General features: G+C 46.6%; 1 protein-coding gene across 2 annotated transcripts in view; it reads left to right on the forward strand.

Annotated features, from left to right (window-relative positions):
* KIRREL3 (kirre like nephrin family adhesion molecule 3) overlaps nucleotides 1-15,779 on the forward strand; it is a 3,739,713-nt gene that overhangs the window by 1,762,030 nt on the left and 1,961,904 nt on the right. For both annotated transcript variants that reach the window (XM_069224509.1, XM_069224508.1), the window contains exon 5: nucleotides 3,169-3,326. In XM_069224509.1, the coding sequence (XP_069080610.1) occupies nucleotides 3,169-3,326 (158 nt within the window). The remainder of the gene's footprint in view (nucleotides 1-3,168; nucleotides 3,327-15,779) is intronic.

The raw sequence follows: 15,779 nt of genomic DNA on the forward strand, positions 1-15,779 counted from the left end.
TGTTTTCAGGGCTACTCAGGTGGGTGGCACAATCAGTGCTGCAGGTTCACTAGTAGCATTTGATTTACAGGCCCTAGGCACCACTAGGGCACTTTGCTAGCAACTTACTAGTAAATCAAATATGCCAATTATGGTAAAGTGAATTACACATACACAATTTCATATAGGGAACTCTTGCACTTTAGCACTGGTCAGCAGTGGCAAAGTGCCCAGAGTAACAAAAAAGAGCAAAAACACAGTTCAGCACACAGCAACAACCTCGGAAGTAGAGGCAAAAAGTTAGGGAAGACCACGCCAAGGATGCCAGGTCTCACAGACCACATAACTTATATGGCGATAAAGGATGCTGAACCCAAGTGACAGTCGCCATACCCTAAGTAGGGTGCGATGACCATCACTGTGATACGACGGCTCTTTGGCAGATGGATCATCAAGTTTAAGGTTTACACCGATGGAGCCAGCTGAGGCTCTGTTTTTGTGAGGGCTTCCCCCAACTCTAACTAGAGCTGGGAGTCTGTGAACTTGGCTGGTAGGATCACTGGCAATTTACAACAGAGCTCTTGCGCTGCCAAACTCCAAATGACCCCCTCAGCCTGTTTACCAGTGTGTTTCACCGCAGACAATTATACCACCACAATTGATGCTCATGTTCGGAGTCTCAGAAAAGAGTTCAGGGTTTCAGAATGGGTATGTATTCAATAAGGGCCTTACCTTAAATCTGCCACCTCCTGAGAAGGTTTGATGGGCAGTCTGTGTGAGAAGGCTTCCACAGCAGTGGTGGACTTCAGATTGCCATATCCACAATAAAGTACTTTGCAGAAGCTCTAAAAATATGGCACCTAAAACTGGCAGAGTCAAAAGAAGAGGTGTCCAACTTCAGATCATTAGGGCTGGAAACGCCACATTTTCTGAACAGATACAAACTAGAGATAGATTGCATATACTACTAACATGGAAGTAACATGGTTCACAGTAACAGATAGAAAGAATTACTCAAGGATAGTTTATACAGGGTCTGATATTCGCATTCATTTTAAAATTCATGAAATAAAAGATCGAGAGCACTACCTAAAGCAAGCTATTTTTAGGGCGAGCATAGCAGAACGCAAGCACTGCTTTTCCAACATCTTGGTATGTATGTGGTGGTTTAACCACGCCCACCTAATGCCCATCACTATCACTTGTTCATGGACTTGCCTTTCAAAAATCCTTTGGTATCGTTGGTAAATGCTTTACGTTTTTCCCTCCTTGGGGTGATTTTGTTACCACTTGGGGACCGACCCTGTTACATGGATAATTACACGTTTGCTGATATGTTTGACTGCGAGCAGACTTCTTTTTTCTTTTGTGTGTCTCCTTCATGAATACCCTCATGGCGGCTGTGGTGCTTTGTATCGGCTCCTTATGTCAGCTGTTTTGCTTTCAATTTTCCCTTTGGTGTTAGTTGCCAGACTGTAAACATTGTACTTTTTGTATGTTTCATTAAGTTATTCACATTTGATTGGCCAGCTAAAATGGTAAACACTGCATATGTTTCATGTGCTTAGTGTAGTCAAGCAGATTGTAAATAGTGTTCTGTCTGTCTCATGGTTAGTGATGCAAGACAGCACGAGGGGAAACACTGCCTGTTTGTTCAGTGTGTGTAGTGTGGGTTGCAATATCAAAGGCAGAGCCACTGGACTACTGTATGGTGCTAAGTGTAGGCAGTCATGGAACGTAAACACTGGAAGACATGGAGGGGGAAAAGCAGTGACCACAAGCTCTTCACCTCTTGAATCGTGTGCTTAGTACAGACAGACACGCAAAAACAGAGGAGGCACTGCACTGTTTGCACCATGTCCTTAACATTGACAGGCGCAATGAAAAGCAGCATAGGCTGCTCAACTTGCACCGTCTTGCTTAGTGTGGACAGGTACACAAGAAGGGTCTATGTTATTATTGACAGGTAAAATGGACCGAAGAAGGCAGTGCACAGGTTACACCACGGGTTTAGTCAGATAGGCACACAGGGGGGGAAACACTGCACTGTGTGCACAGAGCTGTTATCTGCAGATATAACTGAACGAAGGAGGTAGTGCACAGGTTACACCATGGGCTTAGTTGGACAGGCACACTAGGAGAAGATAGTGCACTCTTCTGAGTGCTTTTGATTGACATCTGTAAGAGACTGATGTTTTTACCTTGTGCATAGTTAGGCAGAAAGGAGACATTGCATTGTTTGTAACATGTGGGCAGACACTCCTGCACTGCATGTGACAGGCATCTCTCACTGTACTAACATTTTGGAGAAGTGCTGAACGTTATGTTTTAAGCAGAGAATTGTAACATGCGCTTAGATCCTGGGTAGATGGAGTACCTGCTTTGGAGACCCTAGACTGAACCAACTCTGTTTTCTTAGCCTCCCCACCACTCTCACTCACATACCTCGGCTCTATCATTCTCCTCTCTCATATTGCATTTCCACTACCAATAGTTTTTCTCCCTTCTGGATCACCCCTCCAACCTTTCTCCACCCCTGTCCCTGCTTAAACAGTTACTTTTCTTTCTCTGCTGCTGTTTTCCCAGCAGGTCTCTTTTGCTGCTCTTTTCCTCTCTCCTTATAATTAGCCTTCTCTTTCTGAGTCTCTGTCCACTTCTCTCTGCTCCTATCTCTGTCCGTCCTTTTCTGTCCCCTATACCCTTGTTGCTCAAGTCTTTCCCCATTTTTAGGTTAAGGGCTCAAGCGCTTTGACCTGTTATAGGTATTGTGGGCTTTTAATCACACTGTTAAAAGTGGGCCCATCACTTTCACTTGTTCGTGGGCTTGCTTTTCAAAAATCCTTTGCTATCATTGGTAAATGCTTTACCTTTGACCCGTCTTGGGGATGTTTTGTTACCGCCTTGCACACTGTCCCTGTTACATAGATAATTTCACGATTGCCAATATGTTTGACTGTGAGAGAACTTCTTTTTCCTTTTGTGTCTCTCCTTGGTGGCCATGACGCTTTGAATTGGTTCGCTTTTGTCAACTAATGTTTTACTTTTAATTTTCAATTTATTTGGCAAGAAAAATCCAGTTAGTAATTTACTACGCCTATAGATCTAACTGGAGCAAATGCGAGGCCCATTGCATTGCAAATGTTTGTTTTATATATAGTTCACCTCCCCACTTTCGATCTTTTCTTACAGTTCCTCCAGATGATCCAGTCATCCTAGGGGGCCCAGTTATAAGTCTTCGGGCCGGAGAACACTTGAATCTGACGTGCCACGCAGATAATGCCAAACCAGCTGCTTCTATCATGTGGCTGCGCAATGGGGAAGTATTGAATGGAGCCACATACTTCAAGGTCAGTAGGGTTGGGGATGAGAGAGACGATTTTTATTTATTAACAATTATCTATCTAAAATTATGAACATTTCTGCACTATCATGAAAACACTGCATTTTGAAAAACAGTATTTTCCTGTGTTTGACTCCACTAGGCCCGAGTTAGGCCTTTACACCATTTTGGATTCTACCACAGCCATATTGTGTGTTTTCACTTCTGTCCTCAATACACATCAAAAACTTGCACCAGTATAATGCTTTGTGTTTACGTGCTGTTCTCAAAGAACTGGAAGGTAGTATGTACATCATTTTAAAGGTCATCCGTTCTGTGTAACTGTAGGTTTATTCATTTATGAGACTGACATTGTTTTGAGAGCATATCAGATACGTGCTGGCACATTCGATGACATTAGGACAAAGGCATGGAATTGGGGTGAGGCTAGCCGACGATGTATTTCATTTTGTATTCTGATTTATCCATTTCAGTATTAATGATGTAGGGTTCCTATATTGATTCACTGTGAATTTTGACAAATATGTTTGTTTGTCTTCTGTGTGGCACATTAATCATTTATTACACCTTGATTGTGTCAAAACTGTTTGAGGACTTACTGCCCTGTGATTCAAAGTTTATTTAATTGACTAAGTGGATTTAATTGTTGTTAGTAGGTTGTCTGATGGGGCACATTGCCTCACATGTTCTCGAGGTTAACACCCTCTGCAAGTACGTATGAGACGTACCTGGGGAAGGCTGGAAGTGTAAAGAGAGAGAGAAATTAAAAAGAGTTATGGTCAGAAAGAGACGAGAAAGGGTAAGAAAAGGAAGTAATGGGGTAAGTGAAAGAATGTACAAGGGAAGAAAAGGGAGTAAGAAAGGTAAAGCAGGAAAGAAATACCTGAAATGGATGGTGTCAGGTATAGTCCGTATCTTTGGGAAATCTGTAGGTTAAGTGATAGGGTGACCCTGGTAATACACACATGAAGTCATATGCGAAAGTACCCCAGGCTCAAGGAGAGGTTGGGACCCTGGTAAGTCCTAAGGGGAGTAAAGGTAAGAATGAAGGAGTTGTGAGGTAACACGAATTGGTGATATTAAGTAAGCGTCAGGAAGCCGTAGGTGTAAGTGGATACAACAGTATCGGGAATGAGTGAGGAAAAGTGATGGGGTGAGATGAACGTAATGAAGTGAGTAATGGTGAAGAGGGCACTAGAAACGTGAAAGAAGGGCAAAGTGAGGCCACAGCGCGTTGTCGGTTGTAAAACGCACACGTGCATGGAACGATGAGAGTGGTGAGAGTTGACATATCTAGGCCAAAAGGCTGGGTATAGTAACTATTAACAGTACGTTAAGAGTCAAAAGCGGCCGGGATGTATAAGTCGGTCATTGAACTAGTGAGCCATGAACTGGCAGTGCCGGCGCTCAAAACAGCAGATAAGAGCAACTAGGGGTGGGGTGGGGATGCGGGCCGCAACCATTCACGCCATGTGGATTATAGTAAGACAAAGTGCGGTCCAATCTTAAGCATAGATCAATAAGTAAAGAAGCGATACCTGAATGAGGTGTGCAAACGCCTAAAAGCAAGGAGTAAAGAGGGGCAAAGGTTCAACTTACCGATGGTGAAATTAGTCAAAATTCTGTCCGTCGAGTAAAACGTCCGTACGAGGTGCATCGACTGAAGTTAAATGGAAGAAAGTGTGAGGGTCATAAGAGGGGAGGGGCCCGTGGGGTGGTCAATAGGGTAGCCTGGGAACCCAGAGTTGTCAATACCGGGAGTTAGAGGCCGCCATGTTGGGGGAACGTACATATGTTATGTGGGAACCCATGGAAAAAACTAGAAATTCGCCCTTCAAGTTGAAATTGTAACCAGGCATAAGTTAAGGGGAAGTGGAATGCGAACGGAAAAAAAAAAAACACCCTACTTCTTAAGTAATGCACAACATGCAGAGTGGTAATTGATACAATACATTACAATGCAGAGGAATGTGAATGACAAAAAACACCCTTTCTCTTGAGTGATGAACAACATATAGGGTGGTATTTGATAAATAACAAATACAACTCATCACAGTATGTAGTGAGCTTGATCAGATGTTGTGGCTACAATTAACCTCATGAGGCACATGCATTTGCGTCCAAGGTAGGTCAAAGCGTAACGACCATATAGAAATATAAGGAGAAGACAATATGTACAGTCTTGAACAACCGATGTCATAGGCAAAGTGTGGGAAAAAACTAAATTGTTGAACAAAATACTATAAGCAGTAATGCTGAAAAAGCAACCTTAAGTTCGAAATATGGTAATCAAAATTTGTAAAGCAACTGTCAAAGTATGGAAGTTGATAGTTAGGAAACAGCAGAAGTACAAAATAGAAAACAGCCCGTATGTACAGTAACAATGCATCAAAAAAATATTAAGTCTGAAGTATGGTATACACAAATCCCTAGAGCAATTGCACAAAATGTGGAGGGTGACAATTGAGAAACAGTAGGAAATATGTAAACTAAATACTAAATATGTACAGCAAAGGAAACTCTGCAACTCTTTGGAGTTGATAGGAGACGAATTGGGCAATGTGCAGTGTATGATGGATAAATTTAGGTGAGGAACACAAGCAGTTCATTGTCTGTATTGAGACCCTTTTCAACAGCCCATAGCTGAAGAATCCATCTGGCCTCACATTTCGGAAGTTCCTTGGTCCTGTTACCCCCTCTAGGAGATGGGGTAATGTGTTTGAGGCTGTAAAATCTTATCCTAGGTATATCCGATTCCCCGATTCCATCCATTTCAGGTATTTCTTTCCTGCTTTACCTTTTTTACTCCCTTTTCTTCCCTTGCCCATTCTTTCACTTACCCCATTACTTTCTTTTCTTACCCTTTCTCATCTCTTTCCGACCATAACTCTTTTTTAATTTCTCTCTCTCTTTACACTTCCAGCCTTCCCCAGGTATGTCTCATACGCACTCCTGGGAGTTACCGCTTCTTTTACAGTTTTTATAGGTAGGCATTTCCTTTTTCTCCTTGTAAGTATATGCACTTTAATGTCCAGCCTGCCTTTCCAGTCACTCAATACCGTTATCCTGATTCAATGCTCTACTAAGAATTAGCTTTTTACGCATTGTGATGCTGACACTTGCATATCACTTTTAGGGTTTCTTGGTCTCCACATGCTGTTTTGACATTGCATTAGGTTATGTTCCCTGATCCAATTTTAAATATTGGTGTTTTATGTCACTCATACACACATTGGGATGTTAGCCATGTGTTTTGCACACTTACACTTTTCTGTCGCTATCTTAACTGCCATTGTTCCAGTTTACTTGTACATCTCACATAACTCGTTACTGTATGTATTTTACAGCCTTGATAAAGTCACAGGTGTGACGAAACACGTGTTGGCTGTACCTATTTGGATTTTACTGGCTGTACCTATATGGATTTTATTGTGGATTGATGACTAACAGTCCGAATAAAAGACCGACTGGAACATAAGAAGGACTTTGAATGATTTTCTTACAGATCTACTACGTGCAATGATTTATATGTATTATATTTGACCTATACGTTGTTTGAGTGCGGTGGTTCTACTTGTTCATTTAATGTTGTGTACTTGATAGACTATACAGTGCCCATTGGGTAGTAGGGCACCTGGCCACTCGCACCTACTATTTCTTCCATTAATACATTTTACCACTGTGGACACTATTCTGGATGTGCGATTGATACCATTTACTACCTCCCTCCCCAGGATAGAGCAGTGGGCAAACCACCCACTGGAAAGACTTGAGCGACTGTGGCTTTGCACTCCCCAGGATAGAGCAGTGGGCAAACCACCCACTGGAAAGACTTGAGAGACTGTGGCTTTGCACTCCCCAGGATACAGCAGTGGGCATGGAGCCTCCTCGTGCAGCAGTGGCATTGTGCGTTCATCCAGCTGAGATGCCCCCTCCCCCTGAGGTGCCTATTTAATTTCAATCTGATGCCCCTGCAGTGTTCTCTCCGTTTCGAGTCAGGTATCTTGTGTGGGCTTCGCCCATGTATTTTGGGACCACTGGTCCACAGACAGCGATTGGAACACTATCCGGACTTGTTTAGTTGGTGTACATATTTGTAGATACTGATTTTTTAAATTTCACTATCTGATTTTTATTGATTACACTCGTTACAATCACTTCCTTTTGTCCTTGCGTTCTTCCAGGGGGTGAGGGGGTGTATATGTCATGTTGCTGCACGTATTTGTGTGTATGGTGTTGTGGGTGAGTGTGGGGGTGGGGGTATTGCGTGTTGCGTGTGTGTGTCACTCTCTTTTCCCTCCCACCCTCCCCTGTGTTGTAGGTGCAGTACTCACCGTGGTCGTCGACGGCGTCTGTCTTGCTCCTGATACAGAAGGAGGAAGACCAGCATGGGCAGGACGTGTAGTTCGGGCTCCACGGCGTCCTGGGTGTCAAGAGGTGAGTGGTTTCCCTTCTGTGTACTGTTTCCGCCGTGCTTTTGATATGGTTGGTTCTGCCCCGGAAAAGGTGGCGGATAGGCATGTTGTAATACAGTGGGCGGAACCTTGTCTTCCGTCTGTCTGTTGGCGGTCACCGCCGCGTTGTTTCTACCGCTGTGGCGGTCGGAGTGTTAAAGTGGCTGTCTATGTTGACAGTTGCCGCCATGGTCGTGATTCCATTTTTTTTTCGCCGGCCTGTTGCCGGTATTACCGCTGCTTTAACACCGACTGCCAGGATTGTAATGAGAGCCAAAGTGTCTTAAGTCTTTTTAAGGCAAACAAAGTCTCTTTTTTGCACAAAGTACCTGGTTCGCGTGAAAAATCTCTGCAATGGGCTGCAGTGGAGGAGAAGCATGGAAATAAAAGGAGGTGTGCGTCGATTTCTCGGGCCGCACGCGGTGATGCGTTGTTTAGTTTCCACGCAAGGACAGCTGTGTGTCGATTTCCGGCTCTTGGTCATGGATCCTCTTCGGGTTGCGGGGTTTTCTGACGCCCCAGGGTCTGTGTGTGGAATCTTGGGCTTGTGGAGCGAAGTCACAAGTGCTGCGTCGTTCCGGTTCAGCGTGCAGTGAATTTTTCACCGCGGGGCAGGCTGTGCATCGTTTTATGCATGCCGTGCCTCAAACTTTTGCATCACAAGGAATCCAGTTGCAAGAAAGAAGTCTTTTTGGTCCTGAGACTTCAGGGAACAGGAGGCAAGCTCTATCCAAGCCCTTGGAGAGCACCTCTCCACCACAGCCATGGAGCAGCAAGGCAGCAAAGCAACAGCAAGGCAGCAGTCCTTCACAGAAAGCAGTCAGGTAAGTCCTTTGGACAGCCAGGCAGTTCTTCTTGGCAGGATGCAGGTTTTGGTTACGAGTTTCTTCTCCAGGAAGTGTCTGAGTTGGAAGGGGCAGAGGCCTTGTTTATAAATATGCCTTTGAAGTGAGGGAGACTTCAAACAGTGGCTTAGAAGTGCACCAGGTCCCCTTTCAGTTCAATTCTGTCTGCCAGGGTCTCAGTAGGGGGTGTGGCAGTCCTTTGTGTGAGTGCAGGCACGCCACCCTCCCAACCCAGGAAGACCCATTCAAAATGCAGATGTATGCAAATGAGGCTGAGTATCCTGTGTTTGGGGTGTGTCTGAGTGAATGCATAAGGAGCTGTCAACTAAACCCAGCCAAACTTGGATTGTAAGGCACAGAAAGATTTAAGTGCAGAGAAATGCTCACTTTCTAAAAGTGACATTTCTAAAATAGTAATATTAAATCCAACTTCACCAGTCAGCAGGATTTTATATCACCATTCTGGCCATACTAAATATGACCTTCCTACTCCTTTCAGATCAGCAGCTACCACTCAAACAATATATGAGGACAGCCCAATGTTAGCCTATGAAGGGAGCAGGCCTCACAGCAGTTTAAAAACAAATTTGGGAGTTTTACACTACCAGGACATGTAAACTACGTAGGTACATGCCCCGCCTTTTGCCTACACAGCACTCTGCCCTATGGGTTACCTAGGGCATGCCCTAGGTGTGTCTTATATGTAGAAAAAGGGGAGTTTATAGGCTTGGTAAGTACTTTTAAATGCCAAGTCGAATTGGCAGTGAAACTGCACACACAGGCCTTGCAATGGCAGGCCTGAGACAAGGTAAAGGAGCAACTTAAGTGGGTGGCACAACCAGTGCTGCAGGCTCACTAGTAGCATTTAATCTACATGCCCTGGGCACATATGGTGCACAGTACTAGGGACTTATAAGTAAATTAAATAGTCCAATTGGGTATGATCCAATGTTACCATGTTTAAAGGGAGAGAGCGTATGCACTTTAGCACTGATTAGCAGTGGTAAAGTGTGCAGAGTCTAACAACCAGCAAAAACAGTGTCCCAAAAGTGGAGGGAGGCAGGCAAAAAGTTAGGGGTGACCACCCTAAGGCTGTCAGGTCTAACAACTAGCAAAAGAAAAAATTCCATGAGAGCTATACTCCTGCCGTAACCCAACCACTGCTGAGGCCAAGCTTCCGCACACCACCTACGGTCCCAGAACAAGCCAAAACCAGGAGGTCCTGTTGCATCGGAGAAGGTCTGAACCTGCCACACTGTTTCCTCTTCCCAAAAAACTATGGAGACCCCATTAAACTATGTAAGGAACGCTTCCCAGACCCTGATGTCATCTCTCATCCCCATGGAAATCCGAACCCAGGTATGGGGAAGCGATGCACCCAGCATAGCAAGGCCCATCTGCCGACAAAAAGTCCTGGCCCCATACCACTCTGCAAGCAAAATTCAGAAAGCCCAATAGCTGCTGAACCACCTTCAATTCAACCTTGTGTAGCAACCGTAGATGCTGAAGAAAAAACACAATTTCCTTCACTTTGTCTGCTGACAGCCATGCCATGAGTGCCACCATGTCCAATTCAATGCCCAGGAATGTCAGTACAGTACTTGGACCCTCCGTCTTTTCTGGGGCCAAAGGAACCCCCATGTTACTCGCCAATCCCTCAAAACACCTCATTGCCCTGCTGCATGCCCCAAACTCCGCCTTGCTCACAAGCAGGAAATCATCCAGGAGATGAGACACTTCCCGATGTCCATTCACCTTCATGAATACCCACTGTAGAAAAGTACTGGAAGCTTCAAACAAGGCACATGAGATTGCACAACCCATTGGAAGGACCCTGTCCACGTAGATAGCCCCATCCAAATGCATGCACAGTAAGCAAAATCCACTGGGTGAATGGGCAAGAGTCGAAAAGCCCCCTTAATGTCACACTTGGCCAGCTCCAAACCCCTACCACACCTCCGAATAAGGTGAATGGCATCGTCAACTGACTCATAAACTACTCGTGTGTCCTCCAGCTCAATGAAATCATTCACAGACAACCCCTGTGGCCATGGCAAATGGTGAATGAGTCAAAACTCGCTATTTTTCTTCTTTGGCAATGCACCCAATGGTAAAATCAGCAAATCCTCCATGGGCCACTAGTAAAAAGGGCCAATAACGCTCCCTTCACTGACCTACTTGCTCAATTTGGCTGACACCACATCTGGCAACTCCCAGGCTGACCGCACATTGTCCGCCCAACGCACCACCCTTGGTCCTTGAGAGCCCACTTGGAAACTTTCTCTGAAACCCCATTCCAATCTCAGCACTATGTCTTTATCAGGATACAGGTGCAACCAGGGCAGCAACTTGGTAAGCCTAATTAGCGTAGGTGCCCTTTGGCCCAGGAGCGCCTTGAGCCCTGCGTCCACTGAACGCCCTCCATTTCTCTGCTGGACTGGCCAGTGAGAAACACTGCATGACCGGGTGCCTCCCCTAGCATTTGGAATACTTGTGTTTGAATTTACATGGGTGCCTTGAGCAGAAGCCTTTATTGAAATTCCAGCAGGCTCCCGCATTAGAAACCTGGGAACGCTGCATGTTACCGGCCCCCATCGGGCAGGGCGGGGTTGAAAATGCTTATAAACCACCGACAGACCACTTGCTGTGTGGGTCGTTGTCTCGAATGGTATGATGCCATCCACAACTCGCAATCTACATCCCCCCACAGTTTCTCCAGTTCCAGGACACATGGCCTATGCGCTAACTCACACTCTTCTTCTTTGGACCCTTCCTTGGCCTGTATGTCCCTGTTTAGGAGCTTGAATACATCGGTGCATTCTTGCTTCCACATCCTGGCTTCTGTTTTTCCCGCTATCTGAGACCCAAGTGGCATCGCCGAACCCATATAGGGTAGCCTTTTCCTATGTCCCCCATGTAGGAAGGTAGCCTCTTACTAGCCTTGTTACCCCCACTTTTGGCCTGTTTGTGAGAATATGTCACGGCGTTTTTACTGTCTCACTGGGATCCTGCTAGCCAGGACCCAGTGCTCATAGTGGAAAGCCTATGTTGTCAGTGTATTTCATATGTGTCACTGGTATCCTGCTAGCCAGGACCCCAGTGCTCATACGTTTGTGGCCTATATGTGTTCCCTGTGTGGTGCCTAACTGTATCACTAACCAGAACCTCAGTGTTTATGCTCTCTCTGCTTTTTAAATTGTCACTGCAGGCTAGTGACTAATTTTACCAATTATGATTGGCACACTGGAACATCCTTATAATTCCCTAGTATATGGTACTTAGGTACCCAGGGTATTGAGGTTCCAGGAGATCCCTATGGGCTGCAGCATTTCTTTTGCTACCCATAGGGAGCTCAGACAATTCTTACACAGGAGTGCCACTGCACCCTGAGTGAAATAACGTCCACGTTATTTCACAGCCATTTTACACTGCACTTAAGTAACTTATAAGTCACCTATATGTCTAAACCTCACTTAGTGAAGGTTGGGTGCAAAGTTACTTAGTGTGAGGGCACCCTGGCACAAGCCAAGGTGCCCCCACATTGTTCAGGGCAATTTCCCCGGACTTTGTGAATGCGGGGACACCATTACACGCGTGAACTGCATATAGGTCAATACCTATGTGTAGCTTCACAATGGTAACTCCAAACATGGTCATGTAAAATGTCTAAGATCATTGAATTGTCCCCCCAATACCATTCTGGTATTGGGGGGACAATCTCACGCATCCCCGGGGATCCAGCATGGACCCCCGGTACTGCCAAACTAACTCTCCGGGGTTTTCTCTGCAGCTACCGCTGCTGCCAACCCAGGTTTCTGTCGCCCTGGGGCCTGAGCAGCCCAGTCCCGGGAAGGCAGAACAAAGGATTTCCTCTGAGAGAGGGTGTTACACCCTCTCCATTTGGAAATAGGTGTTAAGGGCCTGAGAGGAGTAGCCTCTCCTGGCCTCTGGAAATGCTTTGAAGGGCACAGATGGTGCCCTCCTTGCATAAACCAGTCTACCCCGGTTCAGGGATCCCCCAGCCCCTGCTCTGGCGTGAAACTGGACAAAGAAAAGGGGAGTGACCACTCCCCTGTCCATCACCACCCCAGGGGTGGTGCCCAGAGCTCCTCCAGTGTGTCCCAGACCTCTGCCATCTTGAATGCAGAGGTGTGAGGGCACAATGGAGACCTCTGAGTGGCCAGTTCCAGCAGGTGATGTCAGAAACCCCTCCTGATAGGCTCTTACCTGGTTAGGTAGTCAATCTTCCTCTGAGGGCTATTTATGGTCTCTCCTGTGGGTTTCTCTTCAGAAAATGAATACAAGAGCTCACCAGAGTTCCTCTGCACTTCTCTCTTCAACTTCTGCCAAGGATCGACTGCTGACTGCTCCAGGACACCTGCAAAACCGCAACAAAGTAGCAAGAAGACTACCAGCAACATTGTAGCACCTAATCCTGCCGGCTTTCTTGACTGTTTCCTGGTGGTGCATGCTCTGCGGCCTGCCTGCCTTCAACCTGCACTGGAAGCCAAGAAGAAATCTCCTGTGGGTCGACAGAATCTTCCCCCTGCTAATGCAGGCACCAAACTTCTGCATCACCAGTCCTCTGGGTCCCCTCTTATCCTGACGAGCGTGGTCCCTGGAACACAGGAGCTGGATCCAGGTGACCCGACAGTCCAATGGTCCTTCTGTCCAAATTTGGCAGAGGTAAGTCTTTGCCTCCCCAAGCCAGACAGTAATCCTGTGTACTGCGTGAACTGCAGCTGCTAGGGCTTCTGTGCACTTTTGCAAGACTTCCTTCGTGCACAGCACAGCCCAGGTCCCCAGCACTCCATCCTGCATTGCCCAACTCGCTGAGTTGGACTCCGACTTCGTGGGACCCTCTTGTGTTGTGCTGAGATGACTGCCTTGCTCAGATTTTCTGAGTGCCTGTTTAGGTGCTTCTGCTGGTGCTGCCTGCTTCTGTGTGGGTTCTCCCTGTTGCTGAGCACCCCCTCTGTCTCCTCCTCCAAAGGACGACATCCTGGTTCTTCCTGGGCCCTGGCAGCACCCAAAATCCTCAACCGTGACTCTTGCAGCTAGCAAGCCTTTTTGCAGTCTTTCTGCATGGGAACAACTCTGCATTCTCCAGCACGCCGTGGGACATCTTCTGACCAAAGGATAAGTTGCTGACACCTTCCGTTGTTGCAGAATCTTCGGCTTCTTCCACCCGAAGGCAGCCCTTTTGCACCTTCATCCGGGATTTAGTGGGCTCCTGCACCCCCGGACACTTGCATGACTCTTGGACTTGGTCCCCTTCCTTTGCAGGTCCTCAGGTCCAGGAATCCGTCTTCAGTGTTTTGCAGTCAGTTGTTGTCCTTGCAGAATCCCCTATCGCGACTTTACTATCTTTCTGGGGAAGTAGGGTAACTTTACTCCTACTTTTCAGGATCTTGGGGTGGGGTATCTTGGACACCCTTAGTGTTTTCTTACACTCCCAGTGACCCTCTACACACTACACTAGGCCTGGGGTCCTTAAGTCATTTGCATTCCTTTTTCTTAGTATATGGTTTGTGTTGACCCTAGGCCTATTGCATCCTGTTGTGTGCTACAGTGTTTGCACTACTTTTTTAACTGTTTACTTACCTGGTTTTGGTTTGTGTGTATATTTTGTGTATTTTACTTACCTCCTAAAGGATTATATCCTCTGAGATATTTTTTGGCACATTGTCACTAAAATAAAGTACCTTTATTTTTGGTTACTCTGAGTATTGTGATTCTTATGATATAGTGCTATATGATATAAGTGGTATAGTAGGAGCTTTGTATGTCTCCTAGTTCAACCTAAGCTGCTCTGCTATAGCTACCTCTATAAGCCTAAGCTGCTAGAACACTACTAATCTACTAATAAGGGACAACTAGACCTGCCACAAGGTGTAAGTACCATCAGGTACCAACTATAAGCCAGGCCAGCCTCCTACACCATCAGGTAGGGGCCCAGCTGATGCATCTATGATAGGGAATCACCCATTACCAGTACTGATGTACGCAGATGACTGCGTCCTTATGGTCAGGATGGGCATGGGACTCCAAAAACATCTAGATGCATTTGTTAGTTTTATGTCTGATCTGGGGCTTACAACAAATACAACCAAAACATATGCCATGGTTTGTGGGCATCCTAAAAGCAGGCCAACCCGCTTTCACATAAATGGGAACACTCTTAAATGTGTAACCACCTTCTCATATTTGGGGATCTCATTTGACAACAATATTATCTGGAGGCACTTGAAGAATGTGAGAGCAAATCAGCATGAGCAAGCATCATCCGCTGTGTTTAAGTTTGCATCCAGGTTAGGATCCATGCCCCTGCTAGTTACCTCCACAATTTATCAATCAATCAATCAATCAAGAATTTATAAAGCACGCTATGTACCCGACAGGGTTTCGAGGCGCTGGGGGGGAGTTTGGGGGGGGGGGGTGCTGCTAGCGTTCGAAGAGCCATGTCTTGAGGAGTCTCCTGAAGGTGAGGAGGTCCTGGGTCTGGCGTAGTGAGGTGGGGAGAGAGTTCCAGGTCTTGGCGGCGAGGAAGGAGAAGGATCTGCCGCCAGAGGTCTTGCGCTGGATTCGGGGGACGATGGCGAGGGCGAGGTTGGCCGAGCGGAGTTGACGTGTGGGGACGTAGAAGTTGAGTCTGGTGTTCAGGTAGGTGGGTCCGGTGTTGTGGAGTGCCTTGTGTGCGTGGATGAGGAGTTTGAAGGTGATCCTTTTTTCCACAGGGAGCCAGTGGAGGTCCTTCAGGTGGGGGGAGATGTGACATCGGCGGGGTATGTCGAGGATCAGGCGGGCGGATGCGTTCTGGATGCGTTGGAGTCGTTTGATGTCTTTCGTTGGGATGCCTGTGTAGAGTGCTTTGCCGTAGTCAAGTCTGCTACTGACGAGGGCTTGAGTCACCGTCTTCCTGGTTCCTGTTGGAATCCACTTGAAGATCCTGCGGAGCATGCGGAGGGTGTTGAAACAAGAAGAGGAGACGGCGTTGATCTGTTTGGACATGGTGAGAGCAGAGTCGAGGATGACGCCGAGGTTTCGTGCGTGGCTGGCTGGGGTGGGTGGGGGTCAGAGGGCGGTGGGCCACCAGGAGTCGTTCCAGGCCGAGGGGGTGCGTCCGAGGATGAGGACTTCCGTCTTGTCGGAGTTGAGCTT

This window comes from Pleurodeles waltl, chromosome 3_1 (assembly GCF_031143425.1).
Source record: "Pleurodeles waltl isolate 20211129_DDA chromosome 3_1, aPleWal1.hap1.20221129, whole genome shotgun sequence".
In the NCBI taxonomy this organism is placed as follows: domain Eukaryota; kingdom Metazoa; phylum Chordata; class Amphibia; order Caudata; family Salamandridae; genus Pleurodeles; species Pleurodeles waltl.